At 45.8% G+C, this 25,140-nt stretch overlaps 1 protein-coding gene across 7 annotated transcripts in view; it reads right to left on the bottom strand.

Annotated features, from left to right (window-relative positions):
• nectin1b (nectin cell adhesion molecule 1b) overlaps nucleotides 1–25,140 on the bottom strand; it is a 137,763-nt gene that overhangs the window by 79,833 nt on the left and 32,790 nt on the right. For all 7 annotated transcript variants that reach the window (XM_078105024.1, XM_078104950.1, XM_078105032.1 and 4 more), the window contains exons 2-5: nucleotides 11,407–11,778; nucleotides 9,628–9,927; nucleotides 8,907–9,024; nucleotides 4,516–4,667 (exon numbers count right to left, since the gene is read on the bottom strand). In XM_078105024.1, coding sequence (XP_077961150.1) covers nucleotides 4,516–4,667; nucleotides 8,907–9,024; nucleotides 9,628–9,927; nucleotides 11,407–11,778 — 942 coding nt within the window. The remainder of the gene's footprint in view (nucleotides 1–4,515; nucleotides 4,668–8,906; nucleotides 9,025–9,627; nucleotides 9,928–11,406; nucleotides 11,779–25,140) is intronic.

Raw genomic sequence — 25,140 nt, 5'->3', positions numbered from 1 at the left:
TGGAGAGTCAAGGTTAATAAATAAGTTGAAAAGATTATTCAAGTGTGAAAACACATTTTGTTCGGTGGTGAATGTCCCGATTTCACCAGAGGAAATGTTCCCACAAGGCCGGATAACTGTGTTCTGCCGAGAAAAAACACACACACACACACACACACACAGCTCGTTTTGCAGTGGTGGTAATGAGATAATTGTGACCCATCCTGACAAAAAGGTCATTCATCAAGTCTTATTATGAGCCGGAGAGAAACTTAAGATGGCAGCATCAATTCATTCCGAGCGGTGGGAAAGCTGACTATCTTAATGAAAGACTGATTTTTGCACTCTTAAATTAGGATCTTCAGGTTTCAGCTCCCCAGGTGCAACATTTCAACGTTTTGACTGACGGTTCTAAGCTGCTGAGAGCGAATCGTCAAAAACAACTTTCATTGCGAGGATGTTTAATTGTCTCAATGTTTTTTTTTTTACATGGCCTCCGATGCCCGCAAGTAATCCGCTGATTAATCAGATCTGACGACTTGTCAACTTTCCCTCAGGAGATTTCTGGACTGAATGTGAATGAGGGAGGTGTTGGCTAGGAGGACACCCATCGAGAAAAGCTGTCTCGGCGTACTTACCTCCTCCCTCTCTCGTCCTGCTGCTTTTTCCCCCCTCAAACTTCCTCTTTCACCTCTTTTATTTTCTCCGAGAGGGAGAATTGATTAAAACGGGAGAGTGGCTCATTAGATTCTGACAAGCGACACCATATCTGCGGAACACGTGTCCTTGGAGGAAGCCGCCTCGGCCCACGTGACTTAGCGTCGTCAATGCCATCTCCACAGCAAACACCATCCCCAAACTAATTGAAACAAGGTGCTCCGTGGCCCCCGCTATCTGAGGTGACAGTTACGCGGCTCCCACAAATCTGTCCAGGCAAAACTGAGGGGCTTGATTAAAATGCGCCTTCCTTAAGTGCTCCATCAGTGTTGTTTCCCAGTGTGAGAAAATAGCTTTTTAATGTGATACAAACAAGTTGTCACAGATATTTTATCTTCCTGACACTGGGAGGCGGGTTGGTTTCCCTGGCAGGTGTATATTGCCGTGTCAATCTAAACTTCAAAATGAAAAAAAAGGAAAAACAGGGCTACTACCAAACCCATGAATGATGCAACTCGCAGCAGTGCATTCTGATACATCCAGGCTCCTGATAGAACACCGTAGGTTTGTCAGAGCGTACTGCTGGCTACGAAAGGACATTGTTAACTCTAAAAACCTAGAACTCGCCAGACCAAAACCAATTAAATGTGCCCTCTAACAGGGAAAAGAAACAACCACTTCACGTTCAGCACAAGTCCAGAGACTGTCAGCTCTGTTTGCTCTGCAAACAGTTGAAAAAATGTGTGCTGCAGCTGTGGCCGTGGTCACCTTCCTTCTCTGCAGAGAACACAGCTAGTATTACAGAGGGGCGATGCTGCAGGCTTGAACAGCAGCCAGCGGCGGGATCTCTCACCTGCCACGTCTGAGGCTGTTGGGAGGCACAAAGATGCTCTTTGAAGTTAATGAAGCATCAGCATACTTCTTTACCCCCCACCGGATCGTTACGCGCCGCCAATGTCAAGGCTGCACGGAGCACTTGAAAAGAATTAGAGGGGGGAAAAGCCTATTTTTAATCTTAACTTCATAACTGATGCTAAGTCTACCACAATCGGATGTACTTTCACAGAAATGTCTTCTAAAGAGGCCGACTTGCTCTCGCACACATCCCGGGAGGCCGACGGCGTGCCGCGGTGGCGCAGGAGAATACGCTGACAGGCCTGCAGAAGACAAGCAGGGGCTAGCATTTCACAACATCAGCAAAGAGTGCACGGGTCGTATGATCCCACTGTAACGTATCCATGTTGGACCAGCATCAGACACAAGGGCAGGACAGCTGTGCTCCTGTTTCTACAAGCTGCTGCTGAACCCCTCTCTGCAGCGCAAAGCAACCTTACTAATGGATGACGCTCCGCTATAGCAGTCTGCGAGCTTCTGCAATTTGACTGGGAACCCTTTTTGTCTCTGTGAGGGAAGGGCGGCTCTTTTACATTTAACTTGGCATGGTTACCATGGGAACCCTTGCTGAACTTCTAACCAAAAACATTGGCTTTAAAATAATGCTTTCTTGAAGTAAAAGTTCCTAAACGATTGTGGATATTATGGGTCCTCCAAGCACACACGCCAGAAATCTGTGATCGTGAACCTTGATTATTCCATCCATTCATTGTCAAACCGCTTATCCTACACACATGGACAGCCAGGAGCTGTCCTCATTTAACTGTGTAATGTTACTGCAGAGCCCGGCCGGATTGAAATCCGCTACGCAACTGAATTAGTAAAGGCCCGTAGTTGAGCTGGCTTCAAAACATTTGGTAGAGAACCCTGAGTGTGAACATCAGCATCGCCCTTTTATGAGCACGTCAGAGCCGAGGACTGCCGGATATGATTCTCATGGCAGCAGGCACACATGGGAAAGTAAACCCAGGCTTAAGGTGGTTTTATGGGTAGTCCCTAAAATCCCCCCCCCAAAAAAAGGGACTGTGACACCCTGGGAGTGTTCTTCAGGAATACTGTGGAACATATAATGGCTCCCTGATTTTGCTGGTACCCTCAGAGGGTTGAAAGGTTATGGGTTGAATCCCGAGTGAGGGTTTTGAAAAGAACCATTATAACACAGGAAGGGTTCCCTTAAAGTAAAACCCTTAATGTTCGGTTCTAGGTAGAGGACGGAGAAAGTTCCAGGTGAAACGATTAGAAAAACTTCCATCGGGAAACACAGCCAAAGTCGAAGCTCTGCATTGTTCTAGCAAGCAGCCAGCTAATTAAGTACAAATGTGTCGACATGACGCTACATGAACTCCAGACTTCAATGATGGATTCATTTCATCTGCAGGAAAAGTATCAAGTAATCAAGTTGTCAAGTAGAAACACTTTTCTTTATAAGTAATAACTAAGTGTATTAATTACAGTAAACATGCAGAAGGAGACTAGTCTACATCCCGCTGAGACCCAAGAGAGTGTTCTTCAAAGAGAGTCATTACATATCCTTTAACTTGTTCTTGAATAACCTGCAAACATGGCTTCAAGGAAACAATGGTGAAAAAATACAGGGATTCAAATTTTGCGTTGGGACTCAATTTGAAAGTGAATGTGTGCAGATTATTGTGCCCACGCATTATTCACCTCACTGACTCGATACAATTATAAGGACAAATGATGAGAATAAACAGAAAGACTGCAGGGACAATAGCAATGGGGTTGGTTAATTTAAGCAATCAATGAAAAAGCGGAAATATAAAATTACTTTGGTGCCTTTTGTTTTGCCTTTTTTCGAAAGGCAGACAGTCCTTCATACCAAAACATCTCTTTGTGACACAATTACTCAATAAACGCTGGCACTGGGTGATTTCCTGACACTAGATCACGTCCCTTACTTTCCTGCATGATGAGCATAGGCTGCTCATTTCATATTTCTATTAACACACTACTAACTAGTCTACAAATAGTGGGCAACCTCTCACAAGGGGTGAATGACATCACATCCTAACACAGTGGCTTTGTCCCAGCCTTCCGTTTTACCAGTAGAGAATCACACACTGAAAGAGGGGAAACAGAGCAAAGAGAAATGCATTGACACTGTAAGCCACAGCTGTTCACTTCACACCAAGAGCAGAGTTACCAGGGAAGCAACATGAGTCAACATGCAAAGCAATGCGAGTTAGAACACCCCCGCCTGCCAGGAACCCAGCAGCACAAAGAGCAAAGTGTTAAGAAAAAAAACAACAACTTTCCAGCTTGTCCGACCAGAGCAAAACTGTGACAGTCTCCCAATGCCACACACGCAGCTGAGGCCAATAGAAGACGATTCCGACAACAGTAGAGCATGCAGCATATCTGGTATATGAAATATATATTTTTGCTTTGTGTGAAAAAAATCATCTCCTATGGAGGCCAGTGATTAAGTGGCAGGCCAAAGGAACTGATTCAGTTTTGTTCAGCAGTTTGTTGCCCCCGAAAGACAGAAGAGAAAAAGAATGAAATCGGTTACAAAGACAGAGGCACGGGGGCCGCCTGGATAGATGTGAGCATGATGCAAGCTATTTATGACCAATACAGTACCCTCACCTTAAACCTACACCTTATTTCCTTGATGTTATCTTAGGCGCCAATAATAGTCCTGCTTTGTATCGCTCCCACACATGCATCATGGGTGCGTAACAGGGCAGGGTGGAAGTGGGCGGCTGTTGTGTTCCTGCAGTGTGTACGTGTGGTGCTCGGACACACAAATATAGAGGATTCTTAAGGAGGTGGGGGCGGGTTCCCAGCCGCACCGCCCCGCCAGTGGGGAACAGCGGCGCGCCGGTACTTGTGCGTGTACGGATATTTGTGCTTCAATTGCTACTCCTATTGTTTTGCGAGCAGGGGTACTGTATTGATGCGAGCCATGCCGGAGCTACGGAGGAGACGCGAGAACGGGAGCGACCGCCGGCGTCGGACTACCTGTGATGTTGACGTCCACGATGCCGGTGCGAGTCCCGATGCCGTTGGTCGCGTCGCAGACGTAGGTGCCGGCCAGGTCGTAGGTCACCGGCCCCTTGAAGAACAGGGTGTTGTTTTTGATCTCCACGTTGCTGGGCAGGGAGCCGTTCAACCTGTGGAAATAGATAGAGAGAGAGATAGAAAAAGGCAATAATGAATACACTGAAAAAAACGAGTTACATTACACCTCAGTAGGGAAGAAATAAAATAAAATCCCTCTCCCGGGAGCTGCAAAGCAATTCAAAGTCCATGGGAAAATAGAGTCTCTAGCGCAAAACAAGAACCTGGATGTGAGAAGGTGAGATGAATACCAGAAATATTTGACAGCGGAGAATCCCAGCAGGTCCAAACACGTAAGACACAGTTGATACCTGAGGACACAGGCCTATTTCTCTTGGCATGTGGGATACAAAACATGCAGCGGTAGGAGGAGGGTGAGGAGAGGGGAGGGTGGGGGGGAGGGCTCCTTTTCCTTTAACACGGCTGGACTCAAAGCTCGGGGGAGCCGTCACGAGAGGCAAGTGATCGAGCGATACGTTCAGAATAAATGCCGAGCTGTCGAAGAGACCTGGAGCCCAGTCTCTTTGTCTTCATGGTCGGCTGTATCTCCACGCCGAGCTCCGACTCGCTTATACCCTTTGATCAGGTCAGCACACTTCTGAGGTCACAGAGCACGAGCATGCCGCACCCCTCCGCTCTGTTATCCGGAGCTGTTTTCATGGAGCGTAGAGGCTTTGGGGGGTGAGAGGGGGGTATCAAATTCCGTGACAGTTAGGTGTTTCCTGCCGACTTCCCCTTCGATCAGCTTCATCGGCGGCTCTGAATGGATTTAAGTAGAGCTACAAACGCGACTGTGACGGTATTGAGCGGTGCTCCGGTCTGATCGCGGTGAGCTCTGTGCTGGTGACATTGGTTTCTTTGAACAATAAAGGATGCAGCAAAGACCTTCCTTCCTTCCCTCCCCGGCGCCGCTCTCTGTCAGAGAGACATTTTGTGAGCCGCTGGTGTGCGGGAACATTAAAAACAATGTGATGCTCCATTTACTACCGCCAGAGAAAAACAAAAAGACACTGCGGGGAGACGACGAAATGTGGTCTCACGCCAACAGCGGCCTAACGCCAAGCACTTAGGCTAAGCAGCCTTTCAACAAGGCTCCTCGATGACAGGGGGGAATATATACAGTGACGGGCTATTTGTTAATCAATCTTTCGTGAAATTGCGATTAGAAACTGCTGATCCTTATGCGGTTAAATTCAAATTATCAGTCAGAGTCCGAGGACTCAAAAGCAGAGATGTTTTTTCTCCTCTAGCTACGACGGCGTTCGCAGCAATCTCTGACAGCGTTGTAACGCGTTATGCAACGGAGCTGCAAAAGCAACCCCCCTCAATACAGAATGTCACGATTCAATAATCCGTTACCTGGTGAGGCTCTATCAAAGGCTGGGTTCTGCAAAGCCCAATTGATTTCATCCAGAAATGAAAGGTTGGCTGCGATTCACCACAGATCCAGAGCATTTGTGTGACACATCTGAATATGCGTGTGTGTTTGTGTGGAGCCCAATGTGCAGCAACTTTAACCTTGTATACGGGGGGAAAAAAACCTGCTACAGTTCAAACTTCACTGTAACTTGTAATCAGGTCTAATAAAATAATTCACATTGGCCATGAATGACGGATTTAACAGGAGGAAACAGAATGGTTTCTGTGCTTCAAAGAAATAAGTATCATCAAAAGATCTTTATTCCAGCAGCCATCTGTTTAGTCGGCCTGAGAGTGTCCTTACTTTCATTCAATACCGAATGTGAGCTTTTATTCTCATTGAGGTGCCGGAGAAAACATATTAAAAACATTCTGCTTAAGTTAAATGAAGGGTCAATGCACCCGACTGAAATGTCATTAGAAAAGGGGGGCATTAGGGAGCGTCATGAACAGCTACAGGGGAACTGAACCGTTCCTTCACATTGGCCTTTAATTATTACATTATATTACAGGTCATTTAGCTGACACTTTTATTTTATCCATTCACTTACATTGCATTTTTAACCCATGGCTTTTTACATTTTTTGCCCAGGGAGCAGTTATGGGTTAGGTGTCTTGCTCAGGGACACCTTGCGGTTCCCAGCGCACCCAGCGTGAATAGTTGCATCCCATCTTCCCGAAAGAGATACGTGAGCTAGCTAATTACAGTGGAGTTTGAGAAGATCACTATGATTGGGAACCAAAAAAGCGGTGCCATTTCTATACGGCCGGGACCTACCGGACCGAAACACTTCATTTAAGTCAGCAGCTCCCGTCGGACAATCCGTCCGTCTTTGTTTTGTGCTCTAAAAAAAAAACGAAGTATCAGTTTAGGCCCCGGTATCGGATAAACCCAAACTCTTCCCATTCCAAGTGATCACGCTGCAAAAAGCAGCACTGACAAAACCTCCTTTTCATTCACACAGTGCGTTGGCTCGGAGCAACTGACGACAGATTGTGGAGGGAGCTCCTGTGTTCCCTTTCAGGGTTAGAGACAACGCTGTTAAGTGAATTAGTTATTTGTGAATATGAACAACTGTTTGATCCTCCTTTCCCCCTACTTAGTATTCCTGTGCCCAGTGAAGCCCACTAAGCAACTGAGCATGCCCTACAAACAAACGTTTAAAAATCAAACAACAAAGTTCAAACAGGGTGTGCGTTTTATTGCTATGGCTTTGTGCTCTAGGACAAAAAGATTTCGATTTTTTTTTTCTTCCCCGAGATTGTAGTAGCTTATTTCAAGGCTCTCCGCACTCCCAAGTGCAAATAGCTGCTAGAATAAACCAAGTGAATTAGAAAAAAAGGAAAAAGATACAAACTTGGGAGCTTCCCTATGAGAATAATGTGGATCTGTATCGGAGGCATTCCTATTCATTGGATTTGGCTGCACCTCTTGTATGTGTGTGTGTGTGTGTGTGTGTGTGTGTGGTTGAGTGGGACGCGATCCTGCCGGCCTGTTCCGGATCCTTCCGTCACAGCCTTGTGCTGACCTCCACAGTGGAGCCCAGGGGAACCTTCACAACAGATTTGGCATCTCGTTTTAAGTGCGGCAATGGCCGTCCCCTCCTATCCGTCAACACAGCGTCCTCGTCTTTCTCGATCACATCTCTTCATCCTCCTCCTCTTCTCGACATCTTCCGCTAACTCCCTGAATTACTTTTTTGCCTCCGATAAAAAAGACTGAACGTAAAAAAGACAAGCAGGTAAACATTCTTCTATCTGCTCTGTGTTTCAGTGTTTTCTGCCCTCAATGCAAAAATCTATGCATACGGAAAAAAGAGGGGGGGGGGGGGGGGGTATGCCTCATTAAAATCCAACAGTGGCCCTTAGAGTAGATACAATGAGGCCACAATGGTCTATTAATCCACATCCACTCGAGTCCAATGACATATTTCTCAACCCCGCCTTCACTGAGCAATTACACGACAAATTGCCACATTTATCTCTCAATTTTACCGCATAATACGATAATTTAGAAGAGTGATACGCTCACAAAAGTTAATTTGTATTCGGAGAGCTGAACAGACTTTTTGCAATTTAAAAAAAATATATTTTTTCCATCCGAGTCTGATCCCTGCAAATTTACAGCAAGCACTCTAGTTTCATTCTAGTGGTCTCAGTGCTCAAATGTATACCACAGAAAATTTCGACACGACCAAATTCCATGCAATTACTCGTGAGCAGATCAAACCCAGGGTTATTCCGCGATTCCTGCAGGCCTTAAAAACTTGTTTGTATCTCTATTTGCTTATGTATTTCCAGCGCAAGACTCCGAGGCAAGAAAACGGTGACGTCTGCCTAGCAGTATGCCGGCATAATCCTCGGCTTCCACTCCAGTTTTTGGCTCCCCCCTCCCCTCTGTGCGTCGGAGACAAGCGTCCCTCCAGAGAACACAACGGCACTAACAAAGGCACTTTCTTAACCCCTCTCCACCTGCATGCCGGCCCCTTCCTATTTCAAAGCGAACGGCCAAAAGCGAAGCAAAGCGCGCTCTGTTTCCGTTTATCTCCAAATATCTGTGGCCGTGCAGATATGGGCGTGTGCAATAGAACATTGAGCTCTGCCTGCCGGTTCCAGGTCTTATCTTAACCTATCTGAACAAACAACAAACAGAAACACATTTCTCAAGAGGATGAAGGGTGTTGGTGTGTTTTTAATCCTTGCGGACAATTTCCATGTATACATAAATAATATATAAATACATACAAAACAAATGTTGGCAAGGCTGTTTCATAAAATAAAGCTATTTTACTTCATTGAGGCCTTTTTTTTTGTTCCAACACGTCTTGTCTTCAGAGCCTGAATGGCTTTCGTTAGAGTTCAGTTGCACTCACAGTTTCCACTGGTAGATGGTGACAGGGGGGTTGGCATCGGCTCTGCAGGTCAGCTGAACATTCTGACGGTTCAGGTACCAGTTTTTATCAAAGCCCTCAATCTTCACCTCAGGTTCGTCTGCAAAGGAGGAGCACTGAAATGAGTTCATCGCTTCACGACAACAACCAAAACCACAGGTGTGCCACGTTGCTGTACCTCTGTGGGAGCAAAACTCACATCTGCAAGATAGCTGCATAGGAGAACCTAATCTAGCAAAAATGCAGTTAGCTCCTACATACAGTACATAAGTGTTTCAGGAATATTGTTTAATCGAAAAACATACTTTAAACCTGTCTTTGAAATTGTTATTTCTTCAATGAAGATATTCTTAGTAGAGGTCTACTCTGCTTTTCTGCTCATCCAACTAAAAGTGCTTTGTTTGCAAGGGGACCTTTTGTTTACTGTAAACCGCTGTGATATGTGTGTTATTGACGCAGGAAGCAAAACACAATGCATTGGAAAATTGTTAAGGCTTAAGACAAAAAAATCCCAGTATGCTCTGATTGGTTTGTTAAAGATATTGTTAAATCTCTATATGTAGGCGGACCACAAAAACCCTGACTGGGTTGCCTTGCTTCAAGTTAAAGTTTTGGGGTTGGTAGGCACTTGAGATTCACACAGGTTTTTGCAGAAGCACAGACTAAAAAGCTTTTTTTTTATCACGGGAGAACAGATGCTTACACTGCACGTTGAGCACCACGCTGTCTGTGATCCTTTCACTCCGGTACGTGACGATGCACGTGAGCTTCTGCTTGTGGGTCTCGCGGCTCGGCACCACCACGTAGTTGCTCCGTACCGTCACCGTCCCGTTCTGGTTGCGCGTCTCCTGGAGGGTGGCTTCGCCCTTCAACCTGGTCTCCCATTTGATCACGCTCTGGGGCTTCCCGTTGGCCGACACGCAAGTGGCAACGGTCATCTTGCGCTTGGAGGCTCTGGCCACTATCGTAGGCGTTGTCAAGGTCATACGTGTCATAGGTCGGGCTGTGGAGACAAAGCAAATCAAGTTACTTAATGATAACTAAAGCTCATGAAGCTGAGGTAGTGCATTTTCTTTCATTTCCCATCTAATAAGATATTCAAAGTAAATCAGACCACGGTGGTTTAGATGGCATTGCGGTTCCAGCACTAACCGTGCAAAGTTTTGCCTCTTTCCTTCCTTAAAGCCAAAGCCGTTGTCAAAGCTTTCAGACAACCCACTTGCCTACCAAATGCACAGTCATCCAATTTGAATCCTTTTGTCAGTTGCAAATTAGCCATCTACTTCCAGCACATCAAAGGCCGGCTTGAGCGAATGCACAGCTGAAAGAGATAGGCCGTGAAGAGGCCTCTTTGGCCGCCGCTCGGTTATCTGCACGCAGGTTCCAGACGTTCACTGAGCCGCGGAAGCCTCAAGAAAGATCTGGGAGGCTCGGTGACACAAAATGAGGAATCCGAGATGACAAGAAGCCCCGACAACTTGAGCCAAGTGATTTTATTCTCTAACTGGGGTTTTATGGAAACACGCTAACACTCTACTGAGATGTCTAATCAGAGTGAGCACGCAACCTTTGCAGAGCTGCCCCCTCGTCCCAGGTAAACTACATCTCCGGCCACCCTTTTTCCTCTCCACAAGATGAATTCATTCAAGCCAAATTACACACTCTGAAGTGACTTTATTGATTTTAGGCCCAACTGCCATTTTTATTGACTGTTCTCTGCAGCGGTTTCAATTTTTTCTTTGTTTAAAAGGTCACATGGGCCAATCTGGGAGTGGTGTTAAACGACAAGCTCCCACTCAACGCTGCACGTTGTAGACACAACAGGGTCCTGAATAGAAGGACTCAACAATGATAGCTGTAGGAGCTGTTAACCCAATCACAGGACTGGGAGGTTTAACGGTAAACATCGTGTTGGCAGCAGTAGCTTTGGCAAACAGAGGAACAGCGTCTGGTTTGAGGAGCTCTAACAGAATTCAACCTTTAGCAGTGAAGCCGCTGGCAATGCAACATCGAGCTATAAAAGTGCTTTCGTTTAGCCTTTTGCTTTTAACTGTCAGTGTTATCTGATTGAGAAAAAAAAAAGTTCCATTTTTGCTGCCTCGAAGTCGAATGAAAAACAAATTTAGGTGACAGGTTTATAGTCCCTGTGACTTCTCCCCTAGCCAGCAATAAAATGATTCGAGGAAGCTTATGATATATGCTTCTGACAGGCATTTTTGGGACCATAAATCTCATCGATAAAACAGCATGAAGAGGGTTAAGCATTTAAAGTTAGCAACTTCCTGATTACACCAGTCAGATATTTATATATGGGCCAAAAGTAATTTAAATGTGTGCTGTATGTGCTACTATTACATCTGTGGGGACACATTTGATCTAGATAAAGAAGAAAAGATATGACCAAAAACCTCTTCGATTACACGCCGCGTCGTGGGGGGGGGGCTTCTGTTTTTACAGCATTATATATTGATGTTCTCCTTACCGAAAACAGTGAGGTTGACCGTGTTCTCGCGGTTCCCCGCGGGAAACGTGGTGTACTCGCAGATGTAGGCGGCGTCGTCGGACAGCTGCAGGCTGGAGAACACGATGGTGGTGTCCTCCAGCGAGGGCGTGCGGTGGCGGACAGCTGCCTGCTTGAAGCTCACGCGCTCCTTGAAGGGCGACAGGACAGACACGCCGAGGGCCGGGTTGGCTATGGCCACGTTCTGCTTGGTGCCGTTGAGGACCTTCTGCCAGGTGACTTGGGAGATCTTAACCGGCGGGTTGCTGTTGATGAAGATGCAGCGCAGCTCCACTTGTGAGCCCACGAAGCCGGACTTGCTGGAGTCCATCTGCACCATCTGGCCGTCGCCAGCTGAAACAAGAAAAAACGTGTAATGTAATTAGGATTTAACAATTGTCCAAGGCCAAGCAAAGCACTGCAGCCGATAGCGAGTACATGCACAGAGAATTAAAAAAGTTGATTCAGCCTCCCAGGTAGTACTGGCGCGCACAACCCTCAGTCCCCACACACGCTAAACACCACAGGGCCGGCGTCTGCTCCCTATACAGCGATCTCAAGAGTTGCTACATGGCAGCGGCGCGCAAAAGGGGGAGTTATTAACATAATGGGCAGATCTACACGACCTCGTCTTTGTCCACTGCTTCTGAAGGGCCGAGTGTGGTCCAATGCATCACTAATGAATGAGCACGAGGGCGGTGAGGTGGAGCCAAGTCATCGTCTTGCTGCTCCCACCAACTCCCCTCTCCACCTACTGGACCGACACACTGGCTTGCCCATTGAGATTTTAATTACTTTTTACACACAGATACTTCAATGACTGCCTGGAGCTGCTATTAAAACCCCCCAATGTGGAGTCCTGTGTAAGCACTCCAAACAATGGGAACACCCACACTATTTTTATATTAAAAAAAAAACACAAATAGGGTCCCTTCTCCCATAGTCTAATCCTGCAGGGAGTTTGGCGGCATAAAAAAAATAAAAGGTCAATTAGCAAGGACGGACCTTGTGTAAACTTGCCTGTGGTTTATTGTTTCATGAATAAGCTGACCTCTTACTTACGCGCCCCCTGGCTTTTGACGTGATGCTTTTTGCATATACTTCCGGCATTGACTGAACGGCCTGCCTGATGTTATCTGATGCACAAACAATTAAGTGAACAGTGAAAATTAGCTGGCAACACTTTGCATTGATTAGTTCATCACTTTAGTCCTTTGTTATATAAATATTTGCAACTTCCAGCTTCTTAAATGTGAGTATTTGCTGCTTTGATTCTGTTTTGTACACTTAAAAAGCTTTGATCTTTTATGGAAATGATCTAATTCACAAAACCATGATATGCCTCCAACTTAGAAATGTTTTTTTGCTGCTTTTCACTGCGAGTCTCTTGACCACAACTACAAGTCACACCTGATCGGGGGTCTGAAATGACTGCAGCTGTTTCCTCCACAAACATTTGTTATCTCGAGCTGTTATTTATGTTCCTTTCTAGGTGAAGTCTGACAATGTCCCGTTTCCTGGTCCGGCAACCTATAGAAGCTATAATTATTCTCCCGTGGATGGACGAGGACCTACTGGAGGAAACACTCAGTTAATCACACTGGACTCATAAAGCTGCCGTGAATGAAGTCGTAAACAGGAGAGGAAATATGTTGTTGCCTGTTAAAGTGGAGGCCGGGGGCCCCCCGCGCACATATGCCCCACAAATGGAGCGGCTCCTTAACGCTGAGCAACCGCATCACTGTGGCGGATAATCGCTGCCTATCGGAGATAAAGCTTCCACAGGGGGCTTCAGAAATGTGGAAGAATATGTGAAAGAGGGATCGGTTTATGTATACACCCACTGAATACAATATCTGATGTAGTCCATCTTCAACTGTACATGAATCCACAGACGAGAAGGAGGGGGAGCTGTTTGCGGAGGCTGTCAAACTGTCGAAGCAGCGGCTGCTCCTCTTATGAAAACTCTAGGTAGTCAGTCGAAGGACTCAGGCGCACGACGCACACGCGAGGAAAGGGAATATTTTTGTTGAGACTCTGGCTCAAAGACCATTAAGACGAACAATGTATTTTCTTTTCATCTTTCACGGCGGGGCGGGAAAGCAGCACATTACGAGAGAAAGGCAATTTCTATCCATTGTTGTCTACTTTCGCTCGGGCGCAGCCTCCGACATCAAATCATATACAATATATATATATATATATATATATAAAAAAACTAAGTGACAACCTTTTGAAGTTACTGAGTGCTCATCATCTTTCATTTCCTTCTGACCACATCAGCCAGACCCTCTCAGTGGGGATTTAAACTTGGGGGGTGGGGGGGAATTTGACGATGACAGATTGATTTGCTAACACGGTTTGACAGGGATGACTGGAAGCCTTGTCATCTGCACCTTGAGCAACACCTGTGTCCTTGTGCACCTCGGGGGCAATGCTTTACTCCATTTTATCACAGCTTAGATTACCAGTTGTGGCGGCTCTAGTATGATTTTTTTTTGTGTGTGTGCAAACACAATTTACTGTGTGACAACACCAGTTAAAGTTTAATCTCAAGTCTGAGCGATGCGGGTTGAGGTGGATTTGTTCAGGAGGGCTGTAAGAACTCATGAATATGTACCTGGCCCGACCTCGCCCGCTCTACTGCTAAAACAACACTGGCTGGGACTTGCGGTTTAAAAAGCTGCAGCCCCTCCCTTCCTCACTCCCTCCCCGCATTCTGCTCTTCCTCCTCTGCGTCCAACGCTCCCCACTCAGACTGAACCGAATAAACAGCAGCTCATGCAAATGGAAACCAGAGGAATGGGCGTAATTACACAGCCACGGAGCCCCAATCCCACCCTCCGTGAAGGGGCCGGGGGCGTCCACGGGGACCCCTTTCACTCAAGGACTGGAGGAGTCCTTGGCTAAGCGCACTAGAGCTGTAATTACAGACTACACCACTGTGCGGCAAAGCACGGAGGAGCAGAGCCACATGCATGCGACAGGCATTGAGAGGCAAGATTTGTGTGAGGGGTTAGATGAGCCAGTGGTGCCGAAACAGGGGGGAGAAAAGGGACATTGCAAAGTAGTGGAGATGCAGCACTGCCAAATGGGGGGGGGGGGGAAGGCAACGCTTAGGGGAGACGTAGGTGTGCTGCAGGGGGTTAGAGGCCGGCTGGTGTTGTTGCTTCTTGTGCTGCTTTGTTCCAACTACGACCAGAGGGTCACAATGGGACAAACAAAGTATGTGTTTCCAGTCAAAAGCGTTACCATTCAAGAAATTGTGTCCAAAGTTTTGACTGGTACTATACAAAAAAAAAAAGAGTAATTCAGCACCAGGTGAGCTGACTTAGATCAAAGGTGACATGAGGGGCCCTGTTCAAACAGCTGCCATACCGTCTGGCCCTGCGCTGATAGCGAGGGACTCACGGAGCTGTGCACAGGACATTCAGCTGTAATGAGAGCTGGCTTGTCAGGCAGCAAGGAAAAGCATGTGCTTTGTTTTGTTTTGCATATATTGCACCACATTGGACCACGTCCGACACCAAATAACACCCTTTTGTCAAATTGGCCTCCTATGGTGCGTGGACGATAGCCAGAGAAGCGTACTGATCAGAAAAGCTGAGGCCTTATGTGAGTGGAAATCCTGTAAAGTCGTAAAGACGTTTTTGAATTGGACTTTTTTGTGTTACCCAAGGTGCATTACGAGCTATTTGACGTTAAATGGACTATCATCTACCGAATGAACAGCTGCATTGAAGAAGAGTTGAAGAGCTGACGTTTACAATGTTTGCCGGGGTAATAAATCGAGCGAGGAGCAGAGATCCTTTTGCGTAAGGACGTACACTGTACAAGCACACTCTGCTTGCTTTAGTCACTTTAAATCAGTCAGAGATGTACTCACCCACGTGGGAAAACAAACACGGATGTGAAGAACAAGCTTACTTCCCCTTCCCCCAAATCAAAAATGGATGAGAAACATTGCATTAACATTTAATGTTTGCTTTTTGTAACTTAAAGTTCTCAAAGTTCTCAAATTAACATTTCAACCCCAAATATACAACATTAATCCATCTGTTTAATCCCGGCTATTTCTCAGTACAATGTAAAAGCAGACCTTGCTCTACATTTAAATCAATAACCCACAAATGAAAACCAGGACATCTCTAAAGCATAGGAAGCTTAATGTTTCATAGAGAAAGCTGCTTCTTGGCAGCTCGTCTCACAATAGACATATATTTAACAGTATTGTGTTGGGTTTTTTCCTTCGCTGTACTGGCCCACAACCAACAGTATTTCAAAAGACGATTGTTGGCTCATTTACCACGGGCCAAGCTCATCCAAAAGGAATCCATTTGGGTCATGTGAGTCAAATTAAGTTTGGAATAATTCACCTCTTGGTGCTGCGTGTGAGAAAGGCAAAAGATTAAATAGGACTCAATGCATATTTTAAAAGAGGCACTCATTACCGTCTTCTATTTAAAGCCGCACCAGGCAACTTAGCACACTGTTAGTCCCAAATGGCAGCGAGATGTCGCCGTTTGAAGACCGAAAAACAGTAAATGTGTGATGCGATGTCACTAAACTGCACCCAGCTTGGACATTAATGTCATCTGCTTTCATGGGAGGAGAGTGACAAGTTTCCCCTTTTTCCCCGGGCCTGCACTCTCTTCTGTTTGGGGGAAGATTTCCTGCTCCTGTCCAACCGTGACACTGAAAATGTAATCAGACAAATAGGTCACATCTGAAACATCTCGGTTTGCAGAGATGCCACAGTCTTTTCTACTGCCGCTCCACTTTGCGATTCAAGCAGATAAATCAACAGTGTTTTGGTGTAAACCTCAAACGCAGACTAAAAGTGTTTCACATAAAGATGCATCATCTCTTGAGTGCTCGATGCGCTTTGCTTACTCCATTGTTACTTAAGGGGGATGCTGGTTGGATAAAACACGGCTTGAGACACTGGGGATAATTACTGTTTAATGCAGTCCCAGTTCCCACGGCAATGCTACAGGCTTCTGTGCGCCGCCACTCATGACCACACATGAGGGTGGGTGTCCGTGCACACAGAAAACCCTTCATCATCTTTGTTTATTTCTCTGGTCGAACACATTCTCACTCAGTATTTTGGAGCTCAACCGGTGGCATTTTGCTTGGGTTATCAACAGAAATAAATTATTCAGGATAACTGGGAGCCATCTCATCGGAGGCTTTAACACATCCAGACGTGGCGCTTCATTTAGCAGCAGCAGCTTTTTTGGAGGGAGGGGTGTCCGGGGGCTGGTGGGGCAGCGTGTCAGGAAATTTGCTTTATACCCAGACACCATTTGATGGTACGTCGGCTGAGGTAAACAATGGAGCCATTGTACCTGCCAAACCGGCCCTCCCTACCTTCGGTCTCTCCGAGCAAACATTGCAACTGCAGATGCGGGCGAAACCTTCTCTGGAGCAGATGGATATCAGACCTGCTTCCAATTTGCCACAAATTTGAAACAGTCTTTTTTTTTACAATGCAACAAATGTTGAGGACAATATAACATCTGCTGAGCTATAAATGTTAATGATCATCAGGAATATTTATTATGTTAGGGCAACTTCCCAATCTGGAATTACGCGCTTTTTTCACTACTCCCACAGGCTGTTTGTAATGGCCGAGCGCCGCTGCACGGTAGCATTGTGTTTTCCACGTGGGTTAGAAAATCACAGCTTTCAGGTTGGCTGTGCGTGGTATTGACCAGTACACTGCATGCACCGATTCTCACCTAATGGGGCTGCCTCCATCGCCTTTGTCAACCACCACGGGGTTCACGGCAAAAGCCCACGCACAAACACACCCCTCAAGCAGCATCAAGGCCTTTTAAATGTCAGGGTGATGCATCAGTTTGCCTGCAACGGAGCTTCTCATCTTACTGCAGTGCTGGAATGATTCATCCATGAATGAAACACTGGGAAAAAACGCCGCTTCTCCATTTTGTTATCCGACTATTTCAAAGAGGCAAACATAGACGACACAGTGGAGTACGTCGTGGCCTATTTTTAAGCGCTTCTTACTATGAAGAGTGCCAGAGGACTTCCTTTAATAAATCAAATAGGAAATATGCCGGAAGTAATCTGGGTTTTTATTTGTCTTTGACCGCTGCAAAGACAAATGCAGTGAAAAATACAGCTTTTGCAGAGAGAGAGAGAGAGAGAGAGAGAGAGGGGGGGGGGGGGGGAGGGTAAACACAGTATTAGAGAGCTCTGACCCTCATCCCTCCCCCCCTCCAGCTTAACTAAACAAGGCCACCACGGTTTCGGTGCTTCGACACAAAATAAACAGCTCTGACGTTACCTGAACAAATGGTGAGATGACATCACCCACTGATACCAGATAGCAAGCAACCGTCAGTAAACAGAAAGTCCCTCTCACTGATAAATGAGTGACTGTACAGGTTGACTGAAACTGCCGGGGGGGTGCCGAGAGTATCAAAGTTTGGGATCTGAAACACAGCTCTGCGGTGGGAGGTCACTAACAGCTGGATAATAACATGCTTTACGAGATCTCAGGCCCGGGTCGCTGGGGAGCACTTGCCCCGACCAGACAATTAGTCAACAAAAGCCCCTCGCCCACTGGATGGGCTCTGCACACACGATGATGAGCGCTGCTTATTTCACAATAACATAGGAAGCATTCCTGGGCTGTCAAACGGGAGCAGCTGTCGCACGCCCCCCTCCCCAGCGGGACAGAGCTGATCAATAGGGCCTCGGGACGGTAGGTTAAGGGGGGGGGGTCGCATGAACGTGATGTAGAGTGCGAGCAGCGAGAGTGACACGCAACAGGGTCAGACGTGGCCGGCAGATTATAGCACTCAGGATATTAAAGCGGAGAGGAGACGATGCTGCAGGCAACACGCCTCCTGTGGAAATCGCAGCATTAGCACAGGGTGACGCGGAGGTTAGTTGCGCGCACTTCTTTGGAGGCGGTCGGCGTATTGCTACAAAGACGGGACAAGACTTCTCCACGGGGCCCTGAGGTCAGGATGCGGGCGCTCCCGGGAAAGGTCAGGGGCGGCGGATGGGATGGAAATGCTTCCTAATGGAGCAGTTTAAAAAGATCCCCTTAAGCTCACCTGACATCTCACATAAAAGGGATATTTTTAAAGTGTAAATTAAAAAAGCTCTGGAAAAAAAAGCCGGTCAGTTGTTGTTTCCATGTAGCCTAAATGAGATAATAAATTATATATTTTATTTTATACCGTAGAATCAAATTGTTAATTAGTAAATTTAACACACCATTTTCTTGCACTATGTTGTCTTATCTGTCTATTGTCTCACTGTCTTGTTATGCACCAGTCAAATTCCTTGTATGTTTAACATATTTTGGTAATAGATGTTCCTGATTCCTGATAAGAAAGTAAGATATCGGATCGGTGCATCCGACTGATCAATCCTGCATCTGGTATCAGCAAGGAATTTCAAGTAGGAAATACTTATATAATAGTTATTTCCTTTTTATATAATTTTATGTCTCTCGGGTTTTTTTCAAACATCCTGTTTGAATACCCCCCTTTGCACTGTGAGACTATTTTTTGGATATTTTTGTAGGTAAAATAAACAAAATAAAAATTTCTGAAAACATTATTGACAATCATTTGTTTGCTGCCCCAGTTCCTGCTGGTTTAAGCGGTTTGCTCAGATCTCCCGCATGAGTCAGTATTAACGCTGTTTATCCAGCAATGAACCAAAAACACCTTCTCTGAATGTGCATTGGACAATGAAGGACTCAGGATTATGTGTAAGAATGGTTTTAGAGTGGGAGGTATGGGAAGGGGGCGGCTCGGTGGGCGCCAGCACCACAGTGGTACCCTATACTCCAGTCAAACGCTCGGCGAATGCAGCATGAAAACCCCTGCCAAAAAAAGTGCTGAGAAAGAGTCGGGCCCAGGACAACCATGCATGACAAATCCTTCTCTCACACCATCTGTTCCATTGTCCACAAGTAAAGATACGTCTTGCACAGAGCGCAGACGCTGAACACGTCCATGTGATAATGGTGAGAGCTTGTGTTGGATACATTACGATTTTAAAACAATGCAAAGCATTCAGACAAAAACGGTTGATCGATAATCGGCTGTACGCGGGGGGGGGGAGGGAGGGGGGCGGGTTCGGCATGCTCAATGAAATCAGATGGAAGGTGACCTTAAGAAGTTCTCAGCAAGAGCACAGATTATCGTTCTTGGCATCTGACCCGTCGACCTTTGCTGGTGGAGTTTTTATGCCTTTTCTCTGACAAAGGCCAGTTTATTTTGTAGCTGTTTTCAGGGTCGGAAAAAAAGCTTTTGGGAGGCCAACAGCATAGGTCCAGCGTGCGTGTGGGGCGGAGCACTGTTGCACGACCAGCTGCTTATTAAACCAAAAACAGAAATCGCACAATCAATATTTAATGAGTCACTCGTGGGGATTCTTTGCTCCGCGTTGCGGTGGATCAGCCTTCAAACATTTCTGGAAAGAAATGAATGTTGTGCACGTCATTCACTTCATTCTGATGTGCGTGGTTCTCATGAAAGTGCATCTCTAATTGTGATTGGGACGTAAACAGGACAGCAGGAGCCATGTGCACAGAGCTACTTTTCTTCAGCCCTGCTGGCGTGGGTCATTTATACAGCGTGATTCATTAACATATAGCAGAGGGAATTCACACTCCAGCTTTAGGAAGGGGGCACTGTGCCGGAGCCCCAGTCCTGTGTCAATTAACAAGCACGCTTAGTATGTGCCTCAGTCATTATCACCATGGGACTCTGAGAAATGCCGTGATTCCAGCAAAGTGTTGTCACGATGGCGACTCTTTAGCAGAGTATCACGTGGAGAAAAAAAACAACAATATCGCAAAGCAATAAAAATCCTCTCAGCAGTAGCATCAACCCTAAACTGGAACGAAGCAGTCGTCTCTGTGCACGTGTAGAAGGAATTAAGCACAAACAAACACGATTATGAATTTTGCCCTGCAGTCACATCATTTAGCCATGGATTAGTATCCTGTTCTCACCACTGGAGGAATTTATATGCACAGCTCCTTAAGCTGATAAGTTAGACATGCTACTACTGTTACCCTGAACATGTTCAGGGTAACATGATCTTGTTATCTAAATCCTTTTTTTTACATGTAGATATATTAATCTTATTAATCTTGATGGGAGTTCACCTGAGACATTTGTTTCTGTGGTTTCCAGGCTGTTTTCTGTTCTGCTGCATGGGAAAAAACGCAGCGTTTCAACGTCAACCGGCTTCTTGCATTCACCCCTTTTTTCATGTGCGTTTTGATCGAGAACAAAATCCAGCGGTTCTTGGCAGGACTCCCGAAGACTGGGACTGAACCATTTCCTTGACCAAGACCACAGACCCCGTCTTTCCAAGGCGAGTGCGGCTCCATGTTCCACATACATATAAGCGTTGGAATGCTCACCACATCTCAGGACCATGTTCATATTCTGCTTCATGTGCTTTCCAGCTGCGCTGGAGTGTTGTCTTTCCCACCCGCTCCGAGCATCATCATATATACCACTTTCTCCCCCTCAGTGTGTTTCCATAGGGTGCACCGGTAATTGGGATATTATGAATCATTTCGCATCTCTACTTGTACATCATTCTGACACACATCCAATTATTTTCTGTGCTTACTTTTCAGCTTGGACAGAATATACAATTTTGGCACATGAAGTTAATATTTTCTTGAAGTTTGTTTTTCTGCGCAATTTCATATTGGGACATTGTTTTTGACAGAAGGAACACATTCAATAACAGCACTAAAATGGCCGCACATTTTGGGGAGCTGGCCATTCCGGAGAAAAAAGCAACTGGCATGGAGACTCAGTCAGAGAACCACAAAGCCACAGCAAGGGGAACGGCAGGGCCTGAAAGCTGAGTCGGGGGTGGTATGAGTTACTCCAGTCGCCACTGGTCGTCGGATGTCTACAACGTGTATTGACACGGAGACCCAGGGAAGCTCGGGCTGAACTCTCAACAATGAACGTGGATAGAGAAACAGGACCGGACCCTTCTAGGACGTCACTGGAAAGGGAAAAATTGTCAGTTGTGGGAATTAGAAATCAGAAAACGTTCCTCCTAATTTGGTCTTAAAAACCCAGTAGTGGGTGGGCCGTGGGTTTGGGGGGCACAGAAGAGAAACAGTCAGGAAATGAACTCATAACGTTTCTTTTTTCTTTTTCTTTTTAAGTGCAGCTGTTGAAAATCAAGGAGCGGGATCTGTCGCGTTTAAGCCCGAGTGAGTGTTGGATAATGGCTGAACGCAGACTGCAACGCAGACTGCAACGCAGACTGCAAGCGGTGCGAACAACTGTCGCTCCTTACTAATCTCAACGACTAACTTTAAAACTTGATACCAAAGAGCATCCAGATAGAAAACGAATAATGGGGGAGAGAGAGAGAGAGACAGAGAGCACTGCCAGCGACTGCAGATAATTGTGTGGTTCAATGCATTTCATCGTGACCAAGAGTAACCATGGGACTAGTCCGCTGACAACTTGCACTATTATCTGCAATCAAACCAGCAACGTAATTACCCTCAGAGTTAAAAGATATTGCGGGGTAAAACCTCACCGTGTGCCAATTCAAACGAGAAATGCAGAGAGGTCGCAGTGACACAAGCCTTGCCAAGGAACGAAAGAAAAAAAGTAGTGTATTACTATCGATCAGAAGCAGGGGAAGTGTAGCAGGCATTCACAGAGAGACTCAACACCTCAATTTGGCCGTATTGAAATCCTTGTCACTCATTCAAACCAATGCAGCAACGTACTGTTTTATTGGGAGGAAAAGGAGTGGGATTAGCACGCTAGTTGAGTCTCTCTAAGGGATGGTATGGAGGTAGCTTTCTGTAGCCGCAAACCAATTGCATCCCTGACGGAATCGCTCACGTGGCCGCCCACGCTTTGGACTTTAACAGCCTTTGAAATCTGCTGACATGGTTGGAGACTACCGCTGTAGCCGGCTGAAGAGACCCCATAGGCCTGTCCACTGGGAGCTCCAGAGGGAATGTCTACACGCTCCATGTACAGGGCTTTTTTTATTTTTACCTTTTGACGAGTATTATTTTGAGCCCCTACCCCTGTGTTGCCCTCCACTTTACTGTGTCTATACCGTTGGTTGACTCATTGTTTGACAGGATTGACAAGCTCCCTGGCAGAGCTGATTAAAAGCTTTAAGGTCAGGGAAGTGGGACAGATATCGAGCGAACACCTGTCTCCTCGCTGTGAGCCAGTCCCCTACTGGGTGTGTCCTCCATTGGTGCAGGATCAATGGCTCCATTAAGACCCAACGGTTTCTCTTTTCTTTTTTTCCGACAGGGCTACCTCGGCTTGCATGGAACCTTTCACCTTTCGCTTTTTACTTCCCTTTGCTTTTAGTAACAAACAAAAGAAAAGGAAAATTGCGACTTTAGTAGAAACAAGGGGCATCAGCAGGCCGCTGCGTAAGTCAAAAACAACAAAGGATCAAATGCAGAGCAACAAGAAAGCACTGGAAAATATTTGCTTTTTTTTATTCCAACTTGAGACCACATTCGCATTCATCTTCATCATGGATTTCCCCATCAGGGTAAAAATAAGCCCGGCTGCCCACTGAAGATTTGCCAAAGGATTATAAATCATTAAAGAGATGTTTGAAGTTCACTTGAAGTCTCTCCAAATTAGTTCCTCAAATCACAGGGTCTATTGTTTCCTGGCCACACGTTTTCCATCCCTCTCTTTCTCTCACTGCGACCAGTTTCTTTTTGAAAAGAAAAAAAAAAACACAAGGGTCTCTATAACCCACAACAGCTGGTCATGCTCTCCGGAGTCATAATCCGGAATTTCGACATTTCAATTTACTCTGCCTCGAGTTTGGAAGATGGATAGTTAAGATACCCGCTCCTGTGGACACCAAACCGATTTCACCCCCCTCTGACAGGCTTTCTATTCACAGCGTCACAGAGGATGGAATGTTCTTCTTTTGACATTGTATCTCTCAATAATCTATAAAATGAAACCTAATACCGGGGCTTTAGCTATGGGATGAAACTTCAAGGGATGGACGACTTTCAGCAAAAGATATCTCAAAGTGCGTCCCACTCGTCGCTGCTTTTATCTTCGGAGTATTTCCAGTTTGACGTGTCTCCGGATCCCTCCCCCACAGTCACCTAGCTGGTCGGTCTGGATAGGATTCAGGGGCTGAGTACAGAGGCGCATTGTGCTGCAGTGTTTTTTTTTTGTTTTTTTTAATCTCATTAATATGGCTTGCAGTCTCGTTAGTGTTTGCAGTGAGAACATAAAGCAGCTGACTACACTGACATTTCTAACAAAGCGATTTTTAAGAAACTGCCAAACAGGTATTATCAAAGCATCATTTCTCATCTGTACAATTATAGAGGAATCACTATTATAGAATTATGATTTTAATTTTTGCTAAGAAGCTAAAATTCCTGATAAGAAACGGTTTGTTCTTTTGATTAAAATAGATGAAATGCCAACGCTGGAGAGATTTTGCCAGCAAAAGGTAAAGGATAAAGAGGCTTTGCTGCCTCAGGTGTGTCAACTGGTTAATAACGTCTTAAACCAAATATGCTGTTACAATATACTACTAATCTGAAGGGGGGATGCGCTTCATCAACTGCTTTCAGATTTACCGTTGATGGAGATGTATGGTTTGAAACAACGTCAGAAGGACATGGAAGGGTAGGTGGTGCATGACTCGAGGCTAGACAGGGAAGGAATGATATAACAGCCGTGTAGAATCTGTGGCAGTTGGGCATATTCACGGCTGGGTATCGGCCAAACGCCATTCACTTCCTGGTCCCATTCAAAGAGTAGCTTAGTCTTTCTTTATTATTTCATATTCTTCAAAACGGGATGTATTGGAAATGATTAAAGAATTCATATTCAAATCATACCCAGAATTAAGGCTTTTAGAGACCAATGGAATAAGATTTCGATGCAGCCTGGTTATTTCTGTGGATCTTTTGGAACACTTGCTCCCACCAAGATTCTAAATGTTTTCCAGCCACAGTGCACGAGGCTCTCGGTTGCCTACAAATGAGCGTAGCTCGGGTGAAAATGTCTCATCTTCCGTGCCCTTCCCAGATTGCCACTCACTCGCCCTGCTAGAATGTGTTTCAACAGAAATGAGCCTTTCGTCTTAATTCACATCCTGCATCTGTGAATTCTAAAAGGGGAGATGCCCACGCTGTACTGAAGCGTTGCAAATGGATGTTGCAATAATCCTCAACGTGCAGGCCGGGGTAAAATAAAGAGCAGCGGGCCGTGTCAGGGGCCGTGCTCGCGGCCATAATATTGTCTTTAATCTTGGTTACATTTTAGACAGTTTTTGCTGTGCTTGCTAGGTTGGTAATTACAGCCGGCGTTAATTAAAAAATGATGGATTTGTACAGGAAAGGGAAAGAAAACAGGACAAATAATCACATCACTTTGCCTTTTGGGTCGATTTCTTTGTGACGACGTACAGCTTTGGCAGCAACTGACTGAAATGTACCTTTGATTTCCAGATGAAATAACAAGAGCCACTGTTAATACAAGGATTGCCTTGTAAGATACATGCTAACCCCCCGCACACGGTCACCGCCTGTGAATAAAAATCCAATAACTCGCTGACTGATGAAGGCCAGCGGTGTTCGAAGTGGCTGCATCGTGCGGTCGCATGCTCTACACTGACACATCTCACCCGTTCATACAAAATAGATGTGTAGTT

The sequence above is a fragment of the Gasterosteus aculeatus genome, chromosome 1 (genome assembly GCF_964276395.1).
Source record: "Gasterosteus aculeatus chromosome 1, fGasAcu3.hap1.1, whole genome shotgun sequence".
Lineage (NCBI taxonomy): Eukaryota > Metazoa > Chordata > Actinopteri > Perciformes > Gasterosteidae > Gasterosteus > Gasterosteus aculeatus.
Note: the sequence above shows the minus strand (reverse complement) of the source record. Positions and strands in the feature narration are given on the sequence as shown.